The sequence below is a fragment of the Xiphophorus maculatus genome, chromosome 10, assembly GCF_002775205.1.
Source record: "Xiphophorus maculatus strain JP 163 A chromosome 10, X_maculatus-5.0-male, whole genome shotgun sequence".
Taxonomy (NCBI): Eukaryota; Metazoa; Chordata; class Actinopteri; order Cyprinodontiformes; family Poeciliidae; genus Xiphophorus; species Xiphophorus maculatus.
Window position 1 is genome coordinate 439,796 of NC_036452.1, and position 27,369 is coordinate 467,164.

General features: G+C 44.3%; 2 protein-coding genes across 4 annotated transcripts; both read right to left on the minus strand.

Annotated features, from left to right (window-relative positions):
• Positions 1-44: 44 nt before the first annotated feature.
• On the minus strand, positions 45-26,817 carry LOC102218933 (rac GTPase-activating protein 1-like). 3 transcript variants are annotated; one of them, XM_023341617.1, is made up of 18 exons: positions 26,617-26,817; positions 17,730-19,334; positions 13,420-13,510; positions 13,142-13,344; positions 12,929-13,068; positions 12,678-12,753; positions 12,551-12,604; positions 12,315-12,413; positions 3,712-3,865; positions 2,697-2,815; positions 2,280-2,444; positions 1,838-1,933; positions 1,480-1,678; positions 1,302-1,404; positions 1,079-1,211; positions 900-990; positions 682-793; positions 45-462 (listed from the first exon to the last, which is right to left on the minus strand). In XM_023341617.1, exons 3-18 carry the CDS (start codon positions 13,505-13,507, stop codon positions 417-419), a joined length of 1,878 nt encoding a protein of 625 aa, XP_023197385.1. In that variant the 5' UTR covers positions 13,508-13,510; positions 17,730-19,334; positions 26,617-26,817; the 3' UTR covers positions 45-416. The 3 variants fall into 3 exon arrangements, with proteins under 3 accessions (XP_023197385.1, XP_023197386.1, XP_023197384.1); XM_023341618.1 differs by lacking the exon at positions 17,730-19,334 and having other exon boundaries at positions 12,678-12,750; XM_023341616.1 differs by lacking the exon at positions 17,730-19,334.
• On the minus strand, positions 22,077-23,259 carry LOC102222834 (protein phosphatase 1 regulatory subunit 3C-B-like). Its single transcript, XM_005816589.2, has 2 exons — positions 22,929-23,259; positions 22,077-22,663 (listed from the first exon to the last, which is right to left on the minus strand). Exons 1-2 carry the CDS (start codon positions 23,257-23,259, stop codon positions 22,077-22,079), a joined length of 918 nt encoding a protein of 305 aa, XP_005816646.2.
• Positions 26,818-27,369: the final 552 nt, after the last annotated feature.

Here is a 27,369-nt window from a genome sequence, read left to right on the forward strand (position 1 = left end):
ATCCATCTGAAGGATCTCATGAAACTCACAAGCAAATGTTCTGCAAGACCAAAGCTTTATTTAACATTTTTCATTTCACATTCAGGAAAATCTAGTTTTCTGTAAACATCATCTAGATTAAAAGTTCAAGTCAAATACTTCCAGATTTATTCTTGGTTTAGAAATAAGTTTGAAAAGTTTATAAGACAACTGGTCAGAACATCCTGGAAAAGCCATCCAGTTTGTCTTAGTTAATGGCCACTTGGTCCAGCTAAGCCCAGCTGAAAGAAGTTCTGTTTTGTAGAGAAGGTCAAGTCAAGAGCTGAAAAGCTTCACTTATTTTCCATTTCTGGTGGCATATTTCATAATAAATGTATTTTTTATGGTGAAATGATGGTATCTTTTGCAAAGAGGCTTGGGTCAGTACTTATTGTTGGTCAATAGGGTGAAGTGAAGAACTTCCTTCCAGGCTTCACTCCATCTCTGAAAACATCCAAACAAACAGCAAACAATGAGGAGATCAGCACAAACTAACAAGTTATTGTGGATGAAAAACATCATGAAATATGTAGTTGGACCTGGTGAACACAGGGGGCCGGCAGAGGGACACAGAGGACAGACGGTGGGACACAGAGGACAGACGGTGAGACACAGTGGATCTGACGCGGACCCTATAGTGGGACCGGTCTGCTCTGGTCTTACGTGGTGCTGAAGTTGTTCCCCAGGTTTCCGATTGTTTCTCGCACAGAACCTGGGCTGGTCATTCTGTAGATGCTCTTTAGCTCTGGAGACGTCAATGGCTGAAACAATCGACCTGAAAACAATTGGATCAGAACTTCAGTGCAAAACCTGAGAAAAGGTTCTGAATTCGTATCTGTGTATTTGGGTTCCACCGAGCCCTTCCTCTTGGCTGAGCTTACTAGAGGAGGATGGAGACGGGTTCTGGTCCGTCCCCACGGTGAGGACTTGTCTCCAGTAGTTTTCAGGAATGGACAACAGGCAGTAGACAACCTGGGGACATGAGCAATCATTTGATCTAGATTCACCAAGGGGACCACAACCAGCTCAGAACCGAGGCCGGTAGTTCTTTTAAACAGACCTTTGGCTGAATGGTAGTGTCTTTCATGATGGTTGTTGGAGACGGCTCAGCGATGCTGTGACCCACTATGGTCGGTCCAAACACTCTGGCCAAGTTGTTCTGGTCCATCTGGCACTGCGGACTCCTCATCACCCTGAATTTCAAGGAGAACAGGTTGGTTCTGAAGACATGACAGCAGGTCTGGGTTCTGTCTGCAGACCTCTGATCTGATGAAGGTTCTTACTTATGGAGATGAATCATGAGGAAAGCCAGGGTGTCTCTATTGGCCTTCGGCAGCTCGGATACGGCCCGGTACAGGACAGCAGAACCATTGTCCTCATCCAGCTCTAAAACACAGACAGACACTTTTCAGTGGATGATTAGAGCCGGTTATGAAACAAACTTGCAATTGATTCTTCTACCTGAAGCCTCCATGAAGATCCTGTGTAGCCTGAAAGTGACTAGGGGTTCCCTCAGCCTCCTCAGGAAGTCCTTCAGGACCCCACAGACTACATGGATGTCCTGAACTTTACTGAGCATCAGAGAAGGCTTCCCCTGAAGGATCCGATCTCTGAGATTTCTCACTGGACGCTCTCCCCCAGGAACCCGATACAGGCCTCTCTGAAGAGGACAGGTCAGACACACATGAGACAACGGGGTAGAAAGATACAAGTGGATAGTTCTCTGGTGGATCAAGGTTGTTAAAGTCCAAGAACAGTACACTTAAACAGTACACTGTTCCTACAGAGATCAGAGAAGGAACAATAGCGAAGGTCTCACCTCATGAAGACCCCTCCGCTCAATCTCAGCCACGCAGTCCAAGATGACCTGAGGAACTCTGGGATGGGTCAAAGGAGCAAAAGCTTCCAGAGAGTTCTAAAACAGAGCAGAACTTAAATCAGAGCTACAGACACATCAGTTGGTTCTGTTGGTGTTCTGATGTCTGTCAGATGAAGTCCAGATGGTGGACTTGTGGCCCTGCAGCTTAGTTTGACCATCATTCAGTCGGTTCAAACGTCTTCTCAACACTCAGGGAGGTTCTCTTCCTCCCTGCAGGGAAATCCAGAGCCCGTTTTCTGTCCCCGTCTTCGCCTTCAGTCCCACAGGAGCCTGGAGGCGAGTGAGCTCTACAAACCCACCAGAGCGAGTCCAGCCTGTCGGTCGCTTATTCTGCAGGCAACCGAATGCAACGGGTCACACTGAGCTAAACCAACAGAGGTACCTTAAGAGGTCCACCTCCTGTCACTCCGCTGGAGGACGTGCAGCTGTTGGGGAAATTCTGTTTGCACTCTGGATGAGCAACAAGCCGACAGTTCCTGCATTTTACAGCCACTTTCCCAAAGCGAATCCTCTTCCCACATGGCGTGCAGGTCTCTGGTCGGATCACCTGGAAGGACACTTCAGGTTACTCAGGAACTTTAGGTCAGAGGTCTCAAAGGTCAAGAGTCCACAGGGCTTCTGTCCCGATGCATCCCTACTCTAACACACGTGGATCAACTCAAGGCATGCTGAAGGTGTAGTTCAAGCATTTGATGCCGTTGTGTTGGGCAGGAATACAGCAGGGCAGCAGCTCTTGAGCAGTTGGAGAGCCCTGCATTGGACATAGGGTCCCAGATCATGTCCAGTAAGATTTATGTACCGTTTTAGACAGAAACTCGTGTCTCAAGGATTTTTGAAGAACCGGAACGTTTCTGTCCTCCACAGGAGCGTTAAGCTCCACCGATTTCTCATTGCTGGAGCTCCACAAAGACGTTTGATCTGAGGAGAAGATGGAAAGACCAATCAGAGACCAGAAGTACCTTCTCATCACCAGTTGGACCTCATGGTCCATTTCCCTGCCTTACAGCAGGTCTGATGCAACTGAAATCCAGACAGGATGCAGCGCTGAACTGGTACCAAATAGACCAATACCAAAGCTGCAGTAGGGTTCTGATTGGTTCTGACAAAATTCAGGAGAAAATAAGGGCTTCAGGGTGGACCTGAGTTCAAATGATCTAATGGAGATGAACCAGCACCAATTCTGATCCAGAACACTGGATAAAGCAGGATCAGAACGCTGTCACAATTAAACTGCAGCCAGCTGAACAGATCCAACTATGAGGACCAGAACTTTCCATGCGTTTCGATTCTGCAAGAAATAAGAACCACAAATGTATGAGGAACCAACAGAACTCTAACAACAACAATGGTTTCTAAGAAGAAATATGATCCACAACGTCCAAGATAGTCCATCCTGTCCCCTACGGTCCAAACATGCAATTCTCTTAACTGGTTTCTGTCAGCTGATGTTGAGTTTTTTTGTGGACAGACTGCCCTCTGCTGGTTGTTCTCATGCATTACATATTGTATTTAACCATTTTCTGCTCTGATCCCAGAAGAAGTCCAGACCCGGTCCAGGTTTAAATAGGTTTAGATAATCCAGGCTTGTTGTGGATCCAGACTCCATGTTCTGATTCTTAAAGTCCAAAATCCACAACAAATGTCATCTTAAGGAATGCTACCAGACAATTCAGATCTGGTTCTGGGGGGCTAGTTTAGCTGTAAAGCAGCGGTGGAACCTGTAGGAAGTTAAAGGTCAAAGTCCCGATGAAGATCTTTTCCTGATCATCAGAATCTAAAGATGTAACCCAACTGTGGAAAGAAGAACCACTCACCTCTTCCTCCTGCGGCCCGAACGGAGACGGCCCCCTCCTGGGAGGCGGAGCGAGCCGGGTCATCGGGACAAACCTGTGCGATTCCCAGAACCACGTGGTTCTGTCCGCCTGCATCTGGAGTCGCCACGGATGCCTTCACGATGGTTTCCACTTCCTGAGCAGAACACAGGTTGGAAGCCAGAACCAACAGGTCCCTGCTGGGTTCTGATAGCTTTTTCATGTCAGCCTCATGTCTTCTACAGCAAAGCATCATGGGACATTTTCCTGAAAGAAGCTTTTTGAACTTTGTTCGTTTTAAACCAAAGAAAGAGAAGCTGTGATCTCAGGACTGAAGGATTGGGTCTTACAGACCCGGCTGGTCTGATGACTGCAGACCGCTTTGTGTTCAGATTAGAGTCACAACAACCAGAACCATGAGGTCCAGTGTGGAACATCACCAGAACTATTTTGACAATTGCAGTTCTGGGAAAACGGGTTAAATATGAGGCTTCACACGACCTTCAGTCACTCACCCTGTGACGGTGGTGAGTGACTGACTGAGTACGGAATCGAACCAACAACCCACCAAAGAATCTACTGGAAACATTTTCCACGACACATTCAACAAATGTTTAGTGATCGCATGGGACAGAGATCCATGTGTTTGTTCATGGAGGAGTTTGTGTGATTTATGGAATAGCACAGCAGAGGAGAAATGATAGAAGATGAAATGAGTCTACATTAATTATGAGTCTATTACTAATTATTAGATCTTGTGAAGAGTTTTACTTCCAACTTCTTTTCAGGGATATTTTGTATTTGACTCTTTTTATTTGCGTTCAAAATAAAACAAGAGGAGATCCATCTCTATTACAAGTTTGTAAATCTCATCTCATTATTGGGGGACCATAAACAGGAACATTTCTTAAGAAATGCTGTGCAAAACAAAATAAATACAGGAAAAATGACCCAATTTCAACTACTTAATTATAAATCCCTACAGGAAATTATAAGTCAACTAAGCTCCAGTTCCTGCTGTCTGGATGTCCGACCCACACATTTCTTTAAGAAAGTCCTGCCTGTTATTGCTACTGATCTGATCCAAATAGTAAACTCATCGCTCTCATCAGGCGTTTTCCCCCAGGCTTTGAAAACAGCAGTAATATACACTGCCTGGCCAAAAAAAAAGTCGGCACCAAAAAATGGTCTCACACTCTAATATTTTGTTGGACCGCCTTTAGCTTTGATTACAGCCCGCATTCGCTGTGGCATTGTTTCAATAAGCTTCTGCAGTGTCACAAGATTTATTTCCATCCAGTGTTGCATTAATCTTTCACCAAGATCTTGTATTGATGATGGGAGAGTCTGACCACTGCACAAAGCCTTCTCCAGCACATCCCAAAGATTCTCAATGGGGTTAAGGTCTGGACTCTGTGGTGGCCAATCCATGTGTGAACAAGATGTCTCATGCTCCCTGAACCACTCTTTCACAACGTGAGCCCCATGAATCCTGGCATTGTCATCTTGGAATATGCCCGTTCCATTTGGGAAGACAAAATCCATTGATGGAATAACCTGGTCATTCAGTATATTCAGGTAGTCAGCTGACCTCATTCTTTGGGCCACAATGTTGCTGAACCTAGACCTGACCAACTGCAGCAACCCCAGATCATAGCACTGCCCCCACAGGCTTGTACAGTAGACACTAGGCATGATGGGTGCATCACTTCACCTGCCTCTCTTCTTACCCTGATGCGCCCATCACTCTGGAACAGGGTAAATCTGGACTCATCAGACCACATGACCCTCTTCCATTCCTCCAGAGTCCAATCTTTATGCTCCCTAGCAAACTGAAGCCTTTTTTTCTGGTTAGCCTTACTGATTAGAGGTTTTCTTACAGCTACACAGCTGTTCAATCCCAACCCCTTGAGTTCCCTTCGCATTGTGCGTGTGGAAATGCTTTTGCGTTCACAATTAAACATACTCCTGAGTTCTGCTGTTGTTTTTCTTCAATTTGATTTGACCAAACGTTTAAGTAATCGCCGATCACCATCATTCAGGATTTTTTTCCGACCACATTTCTTCCTGGAAGACAATGGTTCCCCACCATCCTTCCAGTTTTTAATGATGCATTGGACAGTTCTTAACCCAATTCTAGTAGTTTCTGCAATCTCCTTAGATGTTTTCTCTGCTTGATGCATGCCAATGATTTGACCCTTCTTAAACAGACTAACGTCTTTTCCACGACCACAGGATGTGTCTTTTGCCATGGTTGTTTAAGAAATGAGGAGTTACTCATTGCATCAGCTGGGGTTAAATAACTTGCTGCCAGCTGAAAGATAATGGCCTATGCAGTACTTATCCAATAGGAGGCTTGTACCCATTTGCTTAGTTAAATCTAGGTGGCGACTTTTTTTTTGGCCAGGCTGTGTATATATTTATATATTCCTTTATTTAACCAGCTAAACCCCACTGAGATCTAGATCTCATTTTCAAGAGGGACCTGGGCAAAAAACATTGCAATACACAGCAACCTGGTTACAAAATAAAAACAATTAATACATATACACAATAAAAACAATTTAAAAACAATGACACTGTTTAATAGAATCTTGTTGCCTATCTTTAAGAACTGATCGAAATAAGTCCAGTGAAATCATTTCCGACATCTTAAGTTCAGACTGCAGCTGATTCCAGGCTGTGGGGGCAAAACACTGAATGCCTGCTTCCCTTTTTCAGTTCAAAACGTGGGACATGCAGAAGAATAATGTTATTGGAGCGAAGAGAACCGACAGTTCTATGTAGGAGAGTGGATAAATATGCTGGGGTTGGACCGAGTAGAGATTTATAGATCAGGATCATTAAATGATTGTTTCTCCGTTCACTTAAAGGAGCCAATCAGCTTTTGCGTACAAATCACAATGATGTGTAAGACGTCTACTACCGGTTATAACCCTTAAAGCTCAATGATACACAGTATTTAATGACATTTGGTTGAAACATTTATATATAAAACATCTCCATAATCGTGGGCGTGCCGTGGTGGCGTAGGGGTTAGCGCGACCCACATTTGGAGGCCTCAAGTCCTCGACGCGGCTGTCGCGGGTTCGACTCCCGGACCCGGCGACATTTACCGCATGTCTTCCCCCCTCTCCCTCCCCCTTTCCTGTCAGCCTACTTCATGAAAAGGGACACTAGAGCCCACAAAAAGACCCCCTGGAGGGGTTACAAAAAAAAAAAAAAAAAAAAAAAAAAAAAAAACATCTCCATAATCCAAAAGTGGCAGGAAAGTCGCTGCTACCAATTTACTTCTAGCTTTGAGAGAGAAACAAGATCCATTTCGGTAATAAAACCCAATCTTCATTTTCAATGTTCATAACAAATTTGCTATGTGATTTTTAAAAGAAAGCTCTTTATCTAGAATAAAGCCAAGCTATTTATAATTACTGACAAACTCAATTTGTGCTCCAGCAGCAGTGGTAAACAATAGGGGGATTTCTGATAGTTTTCTAGCATGTGAAAAAAACCTTTGCTTTTGTCTTATCCACATTCAAAACCAACTTCAGTTTGTAAACGTGTTTGAACTACATTGACAGCAGACTGCAAATACTGTGTGGCCTGTGATAGTGATGCAGAATAGCAGTAAGTTACTAAATCATCTGCATAAAAATGATAAAAATCATTTGACAGATTGTCACACAAGTTATTTATATAAATAGAGAATAAAAGTGGACCCAGAACTGAGCCCTGTGGTACACCATTTAAAATAGTAAGGATAGAAGAAGTGAAGCCAGTTGAACTCTCTGGGTTCTGTTTGACAGATAATCAGCTACCAACATGGTGGCTTGATGCTAGAGCCCAATCCTGTGTAGAATTTCAATTAAAAGCCTGATTTACTGTCAAATGCCTTTGATAAATCAATAAACAAAGCAACACAAAGTTTTTTGTTATCAAGAGCCTGGATAAGATCATTACAAACCTTTAAAGTGGCAGTAACAGTAATAAGTTTCTTTATAAAACCAGACTGTACATTTTGTAAAACAGAATTTGAATCTAAAAAAATATTCAATTGATCTGCGAATAATTTTTCAAAACTTTTTGCTAGGACACATAGTTTAGAAATTGGTCTGTAATTGTTTACCTGTGACGATTCCCCACCTTTAAATAGAGGCAAAACAAATGCTGATTTCCAGACACTTGGGATTTTGTTAGAGATTAGATTAAAATATGAGACAATGGCTCTGCTATAAACTCTGCAGCCAACTTTAGATTAAAAGCTGGCTGCAGTAAAAAAGTAATCAAACCACTGATAAAAAAGAATCTGGACAAATCACTACTGCAGAATTACAGGCTGACCTCTGACCTCCCATTCATCAAAGTTATTGAAAAAGTTGTTTAAACAATTAAATAGCTTCCTAACTATAACCAACCACTTTGACTCCTTCCAGTCTAGTTTCCAGTCTCACCACAGCACAGAGACTGGCCTAGTCAAAGTATTTAATGATATCCATATAAATACAGACTGTGGGAGAACCACAGTGCTGGTTCTGTTGGACCTCAGTGTCGACCATGACATATTACTGAATCGACTGGAGAGTTGGGTCGGACTCTCCGGTCCAGTGCTTGCTAAAGAGGAACAATCTAGAGCTATAGATCTAGAGTCAATGCACAGCTTCAGTTATTACAACTAAAAACCAGCGATCAGCCCGAAACCTGGGAGTAGTGATGGACTCTGACCTGAACCTCCAGAGCCACATAAAGACAGTTACAAAGTCGGCCTTCTATCACCTGAAGAACATTTCCAGGATTAAAGGACTAATGTCTCAGCCAGATCTAGAGAAACTCATCCATGCCTTCATCTTCAGTCGTATTGATTATTGCAACAGTGTCTTCACAGGTCTGTCCAACAAATCAATCAAACAGCTGCAGCTGATCCAGATGCTGCTGCTGGCGTTCTGACTAAAACCAGGAAGATAGAGCACATAACACCAGTTTTAAAGTCCCTCCACTGGCTCCCTGTAGCTCAAAGAATAGACTTTAAAATCCTGTTGCTAGTTTATAAATCACTGAACGGCTTAGCACCACAATACATTAAAGATCTGCTGTTGTTGTATCAACCTTCCAGACCTCTCAGGTTCTGGTTCTGGTTCTGCTCTGCATCCCCAGAACCAGAACCAAAGGAGGAGAAGCAGCTTTCAGCATCTATGCACCACAAATCTGGAACAAACTTCCAGAAAACTGTAAAACAGCTGAAACACTGACTTCCTTTAAATCTCGACTAAAATCCCACCTGTTTAGAATTGTATTTGAAATGTAATTAATTACAAATTTATTGATGGAACTTGACTTAATATCATGGTCTGATTGTTGATTTTATGTTGCAATTGCAAAAAAATCCGTGAGGAACGACGGAGTCCCAGAGCGAAATTCCGTGAAAGAGGTGAACGGAGCCTGGTGCCGGAAGAAAAACATTGAAAGGCTGTTTTAAAATGCGTGACTGTGAGATTGAACAAAAATACCAAAAGGTATTTGGTTCCATGTAACACAGTAGGAGTGGAACCGGTAAACCTTTTATGGATACAAAGGCAAGAACCCCCACTTGATGACTTTGTGTTTCTGTGTTGATATGATGTAAAGCACTTTGAAATGCCTTGCTGCTGAAATGTGCTATACAGATAACATTTGATTGATTGATTGATTGATTGATTGAAGAGCAATTTTGGTGGGGGGTCGGCAAAGTTACATAGAAATGCAACATAAAATGTGGTTTAGAAAGTTTTTAAACCACATTCAAGCTGTAGGACCAAAAATGAATAGTAATGTATATCAAATGTTTTATTTTCAGTAAACAGCCTGCAGAGAAATGCAACTAAAATTCAGATGTTGCTTCTATACGAGTTTTGTTCAGTCTCACTGATCTAATCACTGCTACACCTTTACAAAAATTTAAGGTTCTAAATAAAAAAGCTTTAATGAATAACTGCTCTTATTAAAATTCCTCATAAACATTGATTTATTGAAATTGCTCTCAATAGAAGTTATGGGCTATTTAAATAATAACTTGTTAAGTTGCTTTATTTTAAAGCAGTTTTTAGTTTTGCCATGTCCTTGGTGACAAAGAACAAATAATTAGATAGAAATGAATGTCTGGGGGGTATTATAACTTAAATGTAACATTTAAAACAGTGGTCCCTAACCCCCGGGCCACGGACTGGTACCGGTCGGTAGACCAATTGGTACCGGGCCGCACAAGAAATAATTAAATATTTCCGTTTTATGTATTATTTGAGTCTATAGGATCTTTTATTTTGAAAATCCTTTAACCGGATTCTTTCGGTTCCGTCTTGCCGCCAACATGGAGCCACAAGCAGCAAAATGAGTCAGAAACGGATCAGATTGTTTGTAAAGTTTCTTTGTGAAGGGAAAAGGCCCAGAGAAGAGCCAGGAGGATGGATTTATCTGTGATTCCCACAGTCCAAGCTCTGCATGATATGGTGACCGGATGTTAACGAGGCAATGAAGCTTCAAGCTGCTTCTCCACTAGAGACCAAGAACCCTGAGCATCAGCAACACTTCCGGTCTCATCGTCTCTCATCTCTCCCAGATGGACCGTCTGGTTGCAGAGAAACAAGCTCAGGGCTCCATTAGTCGTTATCCTGAGTTAAAGTTTTCACCAAAGTAAAATGTTCGTTTTTGTGGCGCATCTGTATCTTATTTTGAAGGGATATGTAAACGTTACCATAGCGACCAGAGTCAGAGAGTGTTAGGGCAGTGGAGAGACGAGAGGAGAGGAGCTTGTGAGTTTTAGGTCTGGTTCACACCATTTAAGGATTGTGGGCCGATTTTCCAAACCTCTGTGACCACAGAGCCGATAAAAGTCCAACAGGTTCGGTCGGTTCATGAGTCCAGCAGCAACACACCACAGAACCGATTCCAGAAGAAAATCCAGTAAAACCCCAACAGACCAAACATGAATGTAGAATAATCAAACAGGGTGATGATGTAGAAGCAGCAGTGATAGTTTGTGGCTCATTTTAAGCGATAAAAGACGAAACAAAAAGAAAAGATGTTTGATAAAAGATGGCGGAGCAGCCGCTCTATTTGCTGCTCTATGATTTGGAGGTGAGTTATGTTTTTTCATAGTTAACATTTTTAACTGAATTAACATCCATGTTTATTAAGCACATGATAGTTTCCACATATCTCCGATGTCCACCTGACTCTCGGTTGCGCCATGTTATCTGTTTGGGATTCCCCTCCGTGCTTACGTCACCGCGTTTTCTGATTGGCTACCTGTCATATTCAACAGGTTGCGTTTTCGCTCCCAGTTAAGGAAACCAGGGCAAAAAATGTAAACTTGTGCCATGTGAACTAGGCTTTAGCTTACACACCAGCATGCAGAAGCCTTATCTGACAATTCACTCCAACCCATCCCAACCGGGCCGCAGTAAAATAGCCAAGTCTTGACCGGTCTGCGGTGAGAAAAAGGTTTGGACCACTGATTTAAAGCACCAGGGTTTATATAGAAAAATGTTCAGATTTTATTTTGTGGTTTTAAAGGCTCTACGTTGAAGACGGTGAGAAATAAAAGCACAACTTTCTATTTTTTCTATCCGTTCCCTCTTCTGTTCTTGGCTCCGACACTTTAACCTCCCTCCTGTTTCAAACTCTTCTAATGAACTAAAAGTTAAAGAGCTAAATATGAATGAGATGTTTACTACTTTTGACAAAAAAAAGCTCAGGTCTATGAAAGCAGTGTAGCAGTTTTGTTAAAGAGGCAGCTTATCATAATTCAGCCAAAGTAATGAAATAAACTGCAGTCTGATTTTTATTGTTCATGTGTTTCTTATTGAGAAGTGAAAGTAAATAAAATGTTTACATGTCTTTTGATTTAAGTATTTACTTACTGGAGGGTATTTTATTTGAGATGCAGAGCCACAGCTAATAGCTAACAGCTAGCAGCTCACAGCTAGCTCCTCTGTTCAGCTGCTGTTGCTGCTCCTACACTTTGGACTGAACCATTGTTCTAATAATGGTAGGGGGGACCTAAAAATTCATTCTTATTTTTTTCTGAGATAAATGGCAGATTTATTTCATTCTGTGTTTTTTTTTTTTTTTGCCTTTTCATATTGATATTATTTAAATGCAAATGTTTCTTCAATGAGTTTTTTTTGGGGGGGGACAATTCTAGACTTTTCCAAGATTGGGGGTCCGGACCCCCCGACTCCCCTGCGATTTACGCCTATGCTCTGTTATCAAAAGTATATTCTTAGATTGCGTTTCATATCTGAGATTAATGCTGCTCAATAACAAGAACAAACAACAATAATGGATCCACAACCAGCAGGAAGTCTGGATCTATCCATCGTTTTCTGGTCGATCCAATATGAGGTACGACTCCTCGTCTACCCGACCCGGACCGCCACACCTAACCCGAACCAGAACAGCCATCAGTTTCCTGAGATGTGCCTCAGTCTACTTCAGCGGCTGGTTCCAATGTTCAACTTGACCAACAGGAGGACAACCATTATCAGTTCTGTTGGGTCCAGCTGTCAGGAACTCCTATTCCAGTCTGAGGTTCTGGTCTTCAAGAAGAAAACAAACCATCTTTGGCTTTTCCTCACCTTCTCAACTGTTCTCCTCTCCTGGATCTCTGCAGACACATTCCCAATTCTGCTCCACTTCGCCACTGGACCTCCGACTGGCTGACCCATAGAGGAGCGCTTCACGAACCCACCGGACCGACAAGGACAGAGACGGGCCAACAGGGTGAGGATGGAAGACAGGAGGACATCAAGAGGACAGGATGAAGACCAAGATCATTGTCAGCTTCTCGGGTTCAGAGCCAATCAGAACTCACCCTCCGCTCTCGGGCTCGAGACCTCAGAGGTTTGATCAGCGTGGTGTCCAGGTCCTGATATATGAAGACAAACGTCCTCTGATCAGTGGGACAGTCCTGTCCGTGTGTGTGTGTGTGTGTATCCTACCACATAGTCTTCGGTGCGGTCGTAGCTGATGTCGGAGTGGGATAGGAAGGACGACTCGTCGATGACAGACAACCTGCTGGGAGACGATCAGACAGGTCAACGACAGCCGACCCGGTTGGATGGTTCTAGAGAGCCGCTCTGGATGCGACTGGTCTGGTCTGGTTCTGAAACGGTTGTGCTTGGAAAACCAGGAGCATCGTCTGCAGCTTTACCTCCTGTCCTGCCACTAGAACCTGTTTCTGTCCCCTCACCTCTTGGTGCTGTGGCGCAGTGTGGCGTTGGCTCCTTGCTGGTTGAGTTTTGCTAAGAGGTTTTTCTGGTCATCGTTCAGAGAAACGTTGAACTTTCCGTCTTGGACCAGGATGTCACACATGAGCTGCATCTGCCTCTCCTGCAAGCGGTCGGAGTCGTTAGCGTCTCCCGCAGGCTGCGGCTGAGATCAGAAACCTGTCAGCTTCCCTCACCAGGTGCTGGTAGTCGGCCTCCACCTTGTGCCGCTTCCTCATCTCCACGTCCACCTGGTTCCGGGCGTGTTTCAGTTGGATCTCCAGAGCTGCTTTGGCCACGTCCGACTTCACCAGCAGCTCCTTGAAGCGCTTCAGCTCTGCCTCCGCCCGCTGCCAGCTCCGCCTCACCGCCTCCAGGTTCTGCACCACGCTCAGGCATTCTGCACGGACACGAGACCATCAGAACCAGAACCAGACGACCCGTCAGAAAAAGGACCGCCAGGATTGGTTCTCGCCTCGCTCCACAGCCATGCTGCTCTCCTCCATGTGGATCCGCTGCAGAACCAGAGCCAGAAGCTCCTCCATCTGGAGTCGAGCGTCCATCACCTGGAGGACAGAGGCATGGGAGAAGAGTGAAACCAGACCGGACCAGAATCTGGCCCAAATATAAAACCAAAGATATAATTATAGGAATATACCCAGCGGAATTTAAACAATCACAGAGGAAAACTAAATTGATAGACTATGGACTTCTTCAAGCCAGAAGATCTATAGCATTATGCTGGAGAGGCATGGATGCACCCTCCCTGGGACTCTGGAGGAAGGAAATTGCAAATTCGCTCGGACTGGAAAAGCTAACATACATCGCCAAGGGTAAACAACGGGATTTTGAGACTCTCTGGGAGCCATATATGAAGATCATAGGGACTGAAGGTGGAACTTATTAATGGCTGTCTTGTCTACAGTTTCTATTCATATATTGTTCTGTTATTTTTCTTTCTTTTTTCTCTAAGTTAATCTAAAAGATTTTTGATATTTTTGGAACCAAACAAATGCAGGTTTGAAGGGTGAGTGTGGGAGTGAATGCAAGAGTGTATAAGTACATGTTATAATGTTAAGTTTGTTGTGTGTAAATTTGTTATGTCAAAAAAGAGAAAATTCAATAAAAAAAATAAAATAAAAAAAAAGATATAATTAGATCTTTAGAGCTTCAGGAAGCAACCCAGTTCTACTGCCAGAGAAACTTACTCTGGTTCTTCAGAACCGGTTCTGACTGGAAAGTGTAGGGGTGGTTCTGGACCTCTGGTTTGTTGGGAACCAGAATTCACATCAATGTTTAGCTTATGTAATCATTGATAATTGTAATCAATAAATTATTAATGAAATGTAAATTCTTTTGTTTAATCAGATCAAAAACTCCAGCAGAACAGAAACAAAACTGAAGTTATCATTTTTGGACCTAAAGAGGAATGATCTAGACTTATAGATCTAGAGTCAACACACAGCTTCAGGTTTTACAGCTGGAAACCAGTTATCTGGCCTGAAATCTGGGAGTAATGATGACCTTTGACCCGACCCTCCACAGCCACATAAAGCCGGTTCCAGAGTGGGCCTTCTCCCAGCTGCAGAACATTTCTAAAGACTAAAGTCTCAGATCAGAGAAACTCATCCAGACTTTGATTCCTGCAGCAGCGTCTTCACAGGTCTGATTGACAACCCAACGGTCCAGAACGCTGATGCTGGAGTTCTGACTAGAACCAGGAGGATAGCGACACCACCCGGTTCTACACCACCCGGTTCTACAGTCCTTCACTGAGAGACTTTAAACTGCTGGTAGTTTAGAAATCAATGAACAGATTAAAGATCTGCTGCTGCTGCTGGATCAACCCGTTAGTTCTGGTTCTGGTTTCCATCCAGAACCAGAAGCAAACAGGGAGAAGCAGCATTCAACTTCTATTCACCACAGATCTGGAACAAACTTCCAGAAAACTACAAAACAGCCGAAACAGAGTTTCTTTAAGTCCTGACTAAAACCCATCTGGTTGGAGTAGCTCTGAATCAAAATTGATTAAGAATTTAACGACGGGCGTTGCTGTGGCGCAGGGGTGGAGAACAGCCTTAGTCCTGGACTCGGCCGTCGTAGGTTCGATTCCCAGCCTGGTGACCTTTGCCCCATGTCTTCTCTCATCACCCTCTTTCCTGTCAAATAAAAGCCACTAGAGCCAATAAAACCTTCAGAAGAATTTAACGACGGCTCGTAACTAAATGTTGATTCTGTTGCATAACTTTATGATCCGACATGCCTTGTTGCTGAAATGTGCTATACAAATAAAACTTGATTGAAGGAATGATGAGTGAAGCGCTGACTTCTAAACAAATCAGAGAATTTATTAACAAAATAGTCTGAATTATTCCATAAATAATAATCATAAATTAGTCTCTTTCTTTCAGTGCTGGGAGTTACTAATGATGATACGCAATGAATATAGATATCTATTGATAATATTGGAAACAAATCAGAACAAAATGAACTGGAATAATGAAAAAAAAATAACTTTAAGGCTAATTAAACAGGAACTCAAGCCGGATTAGTTTTAAAAGATTTAACAGTGGAAGTCAGGATGTCTGTCTAAGGTCAGAGGTCAGGTTGATCCAAAGTTTAGGAGCTGGAGAAGGTCGATCTCCATCCTGATTAAAAACCAGAAGCAGCTGATCAGATAGATCAGCGGGTCGGTGTCAGGAACCTGACGAAGACGAAAGCATTTATTCATCATCAAAACCCCCCAAAACAATCAAATCTATTCTGTGTAACAGTTATGGGCTAAGCAGCTAACTGCGGCTACATAAGCAGCATCAGAAGAGCGGCCTTTAAGGAGCCTGAGGTGTGAAAAAACAGGAGGCAGTGATTTTAGTTTTGGTGAATATATATTAAGTGATTTGAATAAAAAACATACAATTACAACACAATGAGACACATGAGAATTGACTCAGAATAAATTGATTTCCAAATCATAAAGTCCATAGTCCATTCTTAGCTCGCCATCTTTTGATCCAGATGAGGTTCTGATCCGACAGGTGGAAAAAAAACTCGACCTAAAAGGTCAGAAAACCCATTAAGTGTTTATCAAAAACAATTATGTACAAATATAATACAAAGGGAATAATTATTAAATTTAAACATCTAGTTTATGCATACTAAATGCAATAATTAGATTCCTAATAATTAAACATTTCAATCAGGTTAAATTAACCATAATTTAAATAAAACAAAACTATCATATTTCAACTAATCAATTTAAAGTTAAAGTGCTAAAATTAAGGTGCACTTCCAAAATATCAATTAAGAAAAATAAAATCAATTAATCATCAAATACTCAAGCAGAGTGAGGGAAGGAAAATAAATAAATAAATAAATATACTGGGCAATATCAACTTAAGTGTAGCTACATTCTGTTCTGATCAATTTTATCTTAAACTTCAGTGCCTCAGCATCAATGTAAACGTGTCAGAACACAAAATTCAGCAACAAGTTACCTTCTGGAAGAGACTGGGCCCTACTGAGCCACAATCAGCACCAACAGAATCCTGGTGACGGTCCAGGTAAACAATGCCAGTGATTCTAATAAAACAACGCTCCAATGAGAAATCGAGCAGAAGTACCACATGAAACAGTAATACTGTTAACAAATAACAAACTCACCCAGCAATCAAATCAATAGGTTCAAAGATTTTTGGAGGAATTCTTGAGGAAGATGCCAACAGCAAACCACAATCAGTGGAACAGGTGAGGATCTTTTACTGCGCGCTGGAGGCGGGGCTTTAAATAAGTTAGAGTTTGGGCAACACCGGAAGTGGGCCCGCAAAAATAAAAGTCCTTTACTAATTGCGGGTTACATGTGACACGGAGGAGAAAACTGTCAGTTTACCTAAGATTTTCTGTTAGAAACCGAGTTGCAGCATTCTGAGCAACCCAACATGATCACATTACAAACCATTTGGTTAGGCCTCAACTGGAAGAAACGCTTCTTTAAGACTGTTGGATGATTTAAACTCAGAGTTTAAATCATTCTCAGATTAGCAACAGACTTTCAAATTCAGCTGAAGAGAGCCAAGATTCACAGAAAGAGATCCTGACAGAAACACAGCTGAACAAAATCCCTTCAGTTTTATCATGGTTAAAGTTTGGTGCCATCTGGACGTTTCCACAGAGGGTTGATGGAACCATTGACCCATTAACCATTAATCGATCTGGCAATCAGGCAACAATCAACAGACCACAGCCTTAGAACAGAGACGAGAGGAAGTGGAAAAGCATCGCTGACATTAACACAAAGTGTCATGGCTGCTCCGGTATCCCCAACAGCAATAAAAGGGTTCTGTAGTCAACAGCATGGTAGACCAGGTCAAAGGTCAAAGGCCCTTTGATCACCAAGTGACCAAGAGCCATTAGATAAAAGGTTCTCATTTAAAAACCTTCACTAAGGCTGTTTCTGTTCCAACCCAGGTCTTCAGTTTGTTCTGGTCCAAGTTCTAGAGCAAATGTTCAGATGAAACTGTTGCTCCTGCACTGAAAAACAAGAACAGCTCATCCAAGTTCAGTAAATTACTTCAGTTTACAACAAGTGACTGAAGTTAAAAATACATTCATCAAGTTGAAAGTGAGAAATTATTTTGGATAAACTTCATTTAATAAAAGGCTGAGAGTTGAAGCCATTTATTTGACTTGGACCAACGATTCTCCTTTTTTCAGTGTTGGATATTTGCAGATTTCAGCAGAATGAAAAAAGAGAAAATCTGCTGACACGGTCTGAGCGACCAGACCCACCTCAGGCTGACGCTGTGGGACCGGAACCACGGAACCAAGAACAGAACCTGTGAAGTTCCACAGGCTGAAATCATCACATCATCTTCATGAAGGTTCGGGACCAGACAGGCTGGCGGTTCTCCAAAACTTCGACTCAAATCTTTTCAGTAAAGGTCAGATCCAACGGAACCAGAACCGGAAGAGGAAGCCGCCGAAGCTGCTTCACTTGCAGGAAACTGAGTTTTATTCTTCTGGACTTTTAGGTTTTCAGCAATTAACCAACATTTCAGTCATCAAAATGTTCTGATTAAAAACAATATTCTAATTTAAAATGTTGTTAGATTAACCCGTCCCTTTCCGAACGTGGGTTCAGGTTCTTACCCATCAACTGCTTCACCTGAGCTCAACTCACCTGCAAGCTGCACCGAGCCGTGCCGGAAGTCCAGCGGCCATGTGCGATAGCCAAATATGAAGCGACGCGTCACGTGACCGTAGTGACGTTTTCTTCATCGCTCGAATCTTAACACGGGTTGGCCGGAATTCTCCCGGGTCCAACTCGCTTCAAACAGCTGAGTCCAACGTCATAATGACGTCATGATGTGACTCAGGTGTGCTGAAGCAGAGACACATCTAAAGGTCACCAGAGTTCAGGCTCATCATCATCATCATCGTTGTGAGTCTTGAGGAGGTTCTGGTCGGTTCTGGAATTGGTTCTGATGGGCTCAGAGTCTAGAACTGCCCAGACTGGTTCTGGTTCAGAACCTGAAAGACCCTCAAGATCATTCACTCTGAACTTCTAGGTCCAGAACCAGAACTAGCTGGTCTGTTGATGGGTCTGAAGAACCAGTAGTAGAAATATAGACCTGACAACTGGGCCGGGTACTGAAGAACTTTAAGTACCAGCAGAACCTTAAAAAGCGTTTTCAGAGGTATCAGCACAGAAAGTTCTGATCCACATCAGGGCCCCTGCAGCAGCTGTAATGGGTCTGGTTCTGGTGAAAGGCCCAGAATCAGAACCTTCAGTGATCCATTCTACAAGCTGCAAAGGTATGAAAACAAACAGAACCTGAAACAGAACCTGAAAGGACAAGAATAAAATAACTGTCTGAATATACACAGACCCGGTTCAACTGAAATATTAACCTGAAGGTTCAGGAGACCAAACCCGGTCTCTGGTGAACATCAAGCCTGCTGGTTCAGTTCAATTCAGTTCAGTTCAGTTCAGTTCAGTTCAGTTCAGTTCAGTTCAGCTGTTCTTTATAAATGAATGGTTTCAGTTCAATCCTCTGATCCTCGTTATAAATCGATGCATTAAACTCAGTTTATTATTCATAAAGTTTCTGAGGAAACGCAGCAGAACATGGAGTCATTGACCCACAGCATCACTCCACCTGAACCAGCAGGGGGCGACAGCAGAGAGGAAAACTCCTCTTTAACAGGAAGAAACCTCCAGCAGAACCAGAACCAGAACTGGGTTCAGTACCAGCGGCCGACTGGAGGTTTGAGAAAACAGAGCATAAGAACTGAGAAGTTTCTAATCAAAGTACAAAGTTAGCAGCAGGATCAGGTGATGCTCCGCCTCCAGGAAGAAATCAGCCAATCAGAGCAGCAGATCAGGTGGAGCTTCTATGGAGAGAAAACAAAACGTTAGCGGTTGGAATAGCAGCAGGAGCCTGTAGCATCATGACTGCAGCGATGGCTTGGGATGACCCCGATCAGCTTCAACTGGAACCAGAACCATCAGGATGGCAACACCGCTGACAGGAGGTTCTACAGAACTTCCCGGGTCAGAACCAGAGGCAGTTGGATCTGTTGGTTCTGAACACCTCACCAGGTTCTTCTAGAACTCCCTCAGTAAAACAGTAGAACCCGATTGGTTCTGATTGGTCCATTCAGACAGGCTGGCAGAACCACAGGAGGCGTTTGAGGCTCCTTCTAAAATCAGAAATCTGAGCGTCCGATGGGTCTGCAGGAGCTCGGTCGATCCTGCAGATCAGATCGATCCAATCCGGATCACCTGACCCAGTTCTGGTTCGCTATACCTCTCTGAAGTTACATCCGGATCGGTACTCGGACGGTTCCAGAACCAGAACTGGCAGCCGGTCCTGAAGGTCACATGAACTGGATCGGCTGCTGGTTCTGTTCCAGTAGCTCAGCCGGTTCTGAACAGAACCAGCAGCCGGTCCAGTTCATGTGACCTTCAGGACCAAATAAAGGCAGGGCGGCATCTCTGCCACGCACTGCCGGGCCGGGCCGGGCCGGGCCGTTCTACAGGGCTGCTCTGTTATGTAACTGGGATCTGAAAGTAGAGACAGGATTAGGGGTCAAAGGTCAGAGCCCTGCAGGATTAAAACGTTAATCTGCTGGTTGGATCAGCTGCTGTTCTGCTGCTGCCCCAATGGTTCTGGTTCTGGAGATCAGAGCCTGGTTCGGGCCCCCCGGAACCGGGTCAAGCCTCCAGAACTTGGGTCAGGCCCCTCTTTCTTCATGGTCTTCCTCCTCTGCTGTCACTCCTACAGCATTGCGTTGCCATGGAAACCTGTATTTAGACCCATATTCCCACCAGGAACCATAGAACTCACTGACCTGAGGTGGTTCTGAATAAACGGGTCAGTGGTTCTTCAATTGTTGGCCCAATCAAAATTCAGACTGGGCCAAGGGCCCGGGATGAAGTACTGACCCATAAGAGAACCCTGCAGAACTCTGATCAATCAGACGAACGGACCGGGTCCGAGCGGAGCGGTTCCACTCAGAACCTACCCGATTCTAACGGTTGATCCCAACAGAACCTGACTGGTTCCGGTGGTTCTGACTGGCAGACGGCTGGTTCGGCTCAGAGTCCAAAAATTCAACAGGTGGAACCTGAGACTGGGTAGCTGGTTACCAAGGTAACTGGTTGTTTCACTGGGCTGCAGAAGGGTTGGTGAGCTGAAACCTGACCGGTTAACCAGCTGGTTGGTTAACCGGTCAATTCATTCTTAGATTGTTTTGATTTTAAATCAACATTTATTCGAGGAAATAAAAGCAGAGTGAACTTTATTAAACTTTTACTCTTAAAGGACAAAGACAAAAGGATCAGTCAGTCGTCATAGTTACATCACTTCCTGTTAGAGCAGGAAGCTACATTATGTCACCATACTGTTACAGTGACATCTGAACGCAGCACGAAGCCGTCAGGCGCCATGGGAACGTCTCAGCATCTACAGACATAAAACTCTATAGCAGGTCCCCAAGTCCAGACCTCAGGGGCCACTTGGCCCCGTCACACACCTCTCTGCTGAAACACACCTGGGTCAGGTAAACGGCGCTGCCAGCCGATGCAGGATGGTGATGACCCCTCTACACACACTTCCCTTCATACTTCCTGTCTCACTCTCACTCTCTCTCTCTCACACACACACACACACAGGTAAGGGCACTGCAGCAGTTCAGCAATTAAAGGCTTCAGGAAGGTGAGTTACAGCAGTTACCATGACAACAAACAAAGCTTCTACAGAAACACTAAAGTTAAAACTTTCTGTGGATCAACACCTGGACCACCTGTAGAACAGGTCTGATGTTCTGGTTCTGACACAGTAGTTCTCCCTTTTTTTTCAAGTCCAGATGGGTCAGAACCTCGGTCCAATCATAAAGTTTCTCTATGGAAAAAAATGGACCTGCAGGTCACCATGGAAACAGGAACCAATACCAGAACGTTTTGAGGACCGGCTAAAACTCAACATGTGAACTGGGGATGGACTACTGGTACTGAACGCCATCAAGGGTCCAAAGCATTTGATAAAACTGCAGAAGCCGGTTCTGGAGCGGGTCCAGCATCTGTGGGACCGGTTCTGGTCATGATGGTGAAAAAACAAAGATGGTCTCAAAGAACTCTGAGCCCATAAAGACCGGTTGGGTCTCAGAAGGTCCAGAAGACGAGAACAAAGCTGGATGGATCTTTGGGTCTTGGTTCAGAACCGCCATGAAGTTCTGAGGATCTGAGGTCCGTTTCAGGTTTGAGGAGTTCTAAGCTCTGGAAGTCGCTTCTTCCTTTGAACCTGACTGAGGTTCTGTTGAAGGTTCTTCTTGCATATTTCAGAAGGTCCGGTTCTCCAAGGAACCTCTCTCCATTGTTGCTCGGAGAATTCAATGCTGGTCCTGGACCCGGACACTTCCTGAGATTCTGGTGTGGAGATATTTGGATCTGGTTTGGCTCTGGTGCGTCTCTGGATCAGGTTCCTTCAGCAGTTCTGGTTCAGTTGTGGCTCTGTGAGGACAGCACAGGCTCCCCTGGAGCTGGTTCAGGAATGGATTGAGATCCGGTTGGTTCCGGACGGTTCTGGAGAATCTCTGCCTGATAAAAATCAGTCAGATTAAAAGCGTCCCTCCTCACCAGTAGGGGGCACCGGTCTCCACCCGGCCCCAGCTCTGCCACTCAGGGAAGATACCCGACGAAGTTCTGGGACTTCCAAACGGGTCAAAGTCCATTTTGTCCGTCTTCTGTCTGCCGCAGTCCCTCGGAACATCCCACCCTGGGCTCCTGCCAGAGGCCTGGTCTGGACGGCCAGTCGGGTCCGCCATCGCCAGCCGGTAGTTGTTTCCCAGGTTGTTGTCCCAGTGGACCTGGTCTTTTGTCTGGTACCAGATGCAGAACTCTACTCGGCTGGACGGAACCAGGTCCGGAGGGAGGGGGACGGCGAAGGTGAAGGTGTCGATGTCAGGGCAGCCGTAGACGTTGTTCAGGTACCGGCACCGGACATCCTGGAACGAGCTCCAGGAATCGAACGTGATCCGAACTGAGACGGACTTCTCAAAGAAGATGTTCCGGACCTGGACGGTACCAGAGAGAAGGTGGTCTTGCACCGAACAGGTCTCTAGACACACCTGCTGGGCTTTGAGCCGGTTCCTCAGGTCCAGATAGTCTGTAGCTGGTGGCGTGAAATCCAGAACCAGGCCTGAACCCGATTCTGTTGAGTCTAGAAGCAGAGCAAAACCAGAGATCAAAGTGAGAATTAGAACAGGTTCTAATCCAGGTCAGGTTCAGACTGTTCAACTGGAACCAACTGAAACAAACCAGGATCAAGTGGAACAAGTTGGAACCACTTGGAACCTCCTGGAAACTGGGCCGGTTCTAGGTGGTTCCAATTGGTTTTCCTGGTATTTAAATTGGTTCTCAGACCCTAACTGATAAAAGATTGCAGAACATCTGCATAGACGCGTCACTAGTTGACTGCTGTTTACCTTTGACCTCCAGGTCCAGTGCGCCCTCCAGCTCTGTCAGGTGGAACTGCAGCTCAGCCAACGGGTCGTCTTCGGTAAAGACGTAGACGGTGGTGAGCGCCAGACCCTGGGAGTCCGCGAACGCCACGCTCTTCCTTGGGCTCTTCCTTGGCGCAGAGGTGGGCGTCTCCATGGAGACGGAGTCGCAGCATCCTGAGGACAGGCACGGTCGCAGCGGGCGGCAGCTCGGCCCCGCAGCCGCTGGCGCGTACTGACAGTCATGGTTACTGAGGAAGGAGCGAAGAGGAGGAGAGCTTGCGAGGCAGATCCTGATGGCCATGTCCACAGGCATGATGGGAAATGGAGTCTTGAGGAGAGAACGACAACCTGTTAAACCAGTGGTTCTCAAATGGGGGTACGCGTACCCCTGGGGGTACGTGGAGGTACTGCAGGGGGTACGTGAAGCTTTTCAAAATATCTTTAAAAAATCAGTAGGCTCCTCATAATAAGTCTTGGGAAAAATTATTTTGTAAAAAGTTCGATAAAATATAAATGTGTGTTCATGCACTGAATTTTATATTCAGTATTTAGTTTCAATATCCTTTAAAATAAAACGGACCCCCCCACCAAGTTAGTTTGACCCACGGACCCAGGGCACTCGTCAACAACCTGTCGTTATCATGACTACACTGTATCTATGGAGACGCGGCTAAAGCGTAGCAGCAATGCTGCTGAAAGTATAGATAAAGTGAAAAAGAAGGCACTGTACCTCTTTTTTGTTCCAAAAATGTTTTGCCAGTGTCAGGGGGTACTTGACTAAAAATATATTTTTAAGGGGGTACATCACTGAAAAAAGTTTGAGAACCACTGTGTTAGACAACATGGAGGACCAGCCATGCCGTGTTCTACTACTACTCTCCACTGCCTGATGGGAACTCTGACTTATCACACCATGAGCTGCATTCACACCAAGGGGCGGAGCCAGAGGGGCATTGGGCCCCCTGATATCTGATTGCCCCCCCCAGATGATTGACATGTAACAGCACCAGGTCATTCCTATACATTATTTGGAATCATTGTAAGCCAACCTAATATCCAAAGAAGAAAAACAATAATAAATATATGAAAAGGAAATGTATAAAACTTTATAGAAATCCATGTGATGATATAGTATATATTTTATGCTTTCTCTAGTTCTGGCTGTGGTGCAACTCAAAGGCTAAACCACTTCATACCAGGCAATGATGGTAAAACCCTAACCCTATTTACTGATCCTCCAAAAAAAGACCAAAAAAAACTGAAGAAGGGAAGGCGGGCGACAATGTTCGTAGTTTGGAGCAGAGGTTCGTTGAGTTTTTCGTTGTCCGTCAAAGAAAAACAAATCATTTTATTTCCATTCTGCAGTCATCAAACGAAATATTTAGCTTTTTCTCTGCAGTGAGAAAGTTTTTCAAATCAGGTAACATTTCACCAAATGAAGTGATTATTAGACAGCAGAACTCTGATCGTTTTCTCGCTCAGGAGAAAAATCCCACTGAAGCGGATCCGCTGCTGGACACTCCAGAACCTCTGGTCCGTTAAAGGTCCAGATCAGAGATGATACTCTGACATAAATTGTTCTTCTATTGATCAATAGGGTGATCGATCAGTGAACAAGTCTGTTTGAAAATGAATCTTCATGTCCGGCTGGGCCCACTGGGACCGGTTCTGCTTGTGAGCTCTGGTTAGGGGCCCAATAGTAGGTTCCTGCACCACAAGCCTCTGGAGGATCCTCCACCTTGAGGCTCCAGCAGCTTCTAATAACTGTTTGCTGCTTTAAGGACATTTTAACAGCTGCTCTCTGAATCCCATGAATGTGTCAAACAGAAACTTTCCTCATTCTGCCTTTATCTGTAAAACCATCTTTGTTCTGAATCAGCCACAAATCTCTTCACAGTATGATAAACGCTTAGTTTTCATTAAATATTTAATGTTTTCATACCTTGTCATACGGCACTACACTATCTGATGATTTTCATCAGCAGAGATTCTTTCTCTTTCCCATGTTGATTGAAACCTGTGGCCTGCTTAATAATGTGGAACATCCTTCTGAAGTAGATTTCCTATAATTGAGCTCAGCAGACAAACTAATCAACCAGCTCTCTGAAATTAGTTATAGTGATTCAAAGACACACAATACCATGTATACATTTAATAGCACAACGAAAAATATAATCTTTATGATACTTTAATCCAATTTGCATAATAATTTGGAACACGGTGTAGAGATAGGTGGATCTACACTGTATATATATATATATATATATATATATATATATATATATATATATATATATATATATATATACACACATTCTCATTTTTGTCAACCCCTCCGAGATAGCCCTGACCCCCCCAACTTTAAAAGTCTAGCTCCGCCACTGTTCACACCTGCATCCACACCAGTCCTGTTTTCGTCAAACTCCAGTTGCCTGGAAAGCGGTTTGGTGTGAACGCTAATCCAACTCTGCTGTGGATCAAACAACAAACTCTGGTCCACCTACCAACCTCAGTCTGGGTTTGGTGGAAGTGACCTCTGATGTGGTTCTAATGTGAACACCAAGCGGACAGAGATTGCTCCAAAAGCAGGAAGTGCACAGCTGACTCATCTGTGCATTGATTGGCTGGTTGAACAGGAAATGACAGTCAGGATGAGGCAGCAGGTACCGGTTCAATAAGGTCCAATAAGAATGAAACAGAACTTTTTCTGGAGCTTCTAGCCCACAGAACCTTTGGGTCCAGTTTCTCCAGAACCAGCCAGAATCAAATCAACTGGGAGTGAATGAGAGTAAGTGAGTCTCTCTGCTCTCTGGGCTGTGATTGGACAGAAATCAGGAAGTCCTCCAGCAGTGGGAGAAGCTGGTAAACCCAGATTGTTCTTGATGTTTCACCGGGTCAGAACCAGCATTATTCTGAACCGAACGTTCTGGAGGAAAACCTGGACAAATTCTTTAAACTGGGAAGGAATGAGAATGATAGCTGGTCTAGAAACTAGTCTAGGGGTCTGTGACCCAGTTGGACTCTGAATGGTTCTGGTGGTTTTGATGGTTCTGGTGGACCAAACGGCTGAGATATGGAGCTGAGAACTGGAGTCGGGTCAGAACCAACGCCTCCCTGACCCAACTGCATGCCTCCAGTAAGCTTAGAGAGCAGACACCAATAATAACCTGATTATTGATCCATGTTTGGATGATCAATCGCCTCCAGGTGTCATCACCTGGCTGATCAATGAACCTTATTGATTATAGATCTGAAATTATAGATCTGAAATTCCAAAACCATCCATCATTGATTTTCATCTTTAAATCTTCTCTTACATTTTCAATATAATTATTGCTCATCATCATGTGTCTGAAAACTTCTCTATAAATAAAGTTTGATCGAAGACCCGGTCCGAGTCGAACCGGGTCGGAACCAGTAGACGTCCCCTGTTCTCTCTGGTCCAGCTGAGGTTCTGGTTCCGGAACAACCAGAAAACCAGAACCCCCGGACTGGTTTTGACCTCACCAACCCAATGGTTCGGTTCCGGATGATGAACTTGTGTGTGTGTGTGTGTGTGTGTGTGTGTGTGTGTGTGTGTGTGTGTGTGTGTGTGTGTGTGTGTGTGTGTGTGTGTGTGTGTGTGTGTATGCACGCTCGCTGATGTTGCGCAGATACATTTCTGTCTCACCTGCTGCCTTTCATGGAGAAGTTCGGTTCGGTAGTTTCCGGCAGCTCCCGGTGAATTCCGGCAGCTTCGGGCCGCAGCAGGTCCAGGTTCGGTTCTGCTCTCGGTTCTTCGACCTTCTGACAGGTTTTAGACTTTATTTACTGTTTCTCTCTCCTTTCAGCCATCTTTCTGCTGTGCACGCGCCTCGGCACGCCCCCTGTCAAACGCGCACGGAGAACAGAGTGGCCAATCAGAGCTCAGAGACGTCGGCCGCTTCCTTGTTCTTCCAATAGGAAGCGTCGGTGAGGAGACTTGAGCGGGTCACGTCCTTCTCACCGCCACCGGAGCAAAAACAACCGACGAAGGCGGGGCTAGAAGGCAGGATAATCCGGGATGAGTCCGTTAGCTGCTGGAAGAGGACGGTTCCGAAAAAAGACCAGAAAGGGTCAAAGGTCGCTGTGACGTCAGTAGGAGGTAGGTTTAACAAAATCACTGTCATTAAAAAATAAATCAGGCAGTCACTGAACGACGCAGTAAAGGAACCCCCCCCCCCCCCCCAAAAAAAAAGCCTACTGACCTCTAAAGAGGAAGAGGAGGATGATGAGGATAACTCTGATCAAGTCTAATCATTAAGTTTGGGGTTTCTGCTCGTTGCCTCGGCTTGAGGTTGGATTCTGTTCAGATATTTACTGAAGGTTTGATTGTTTCTTAAACACACTTTAGAAATAAAATGTTTTTTTTACCATGTAACATTACTGTTCATGCTTAAATTAA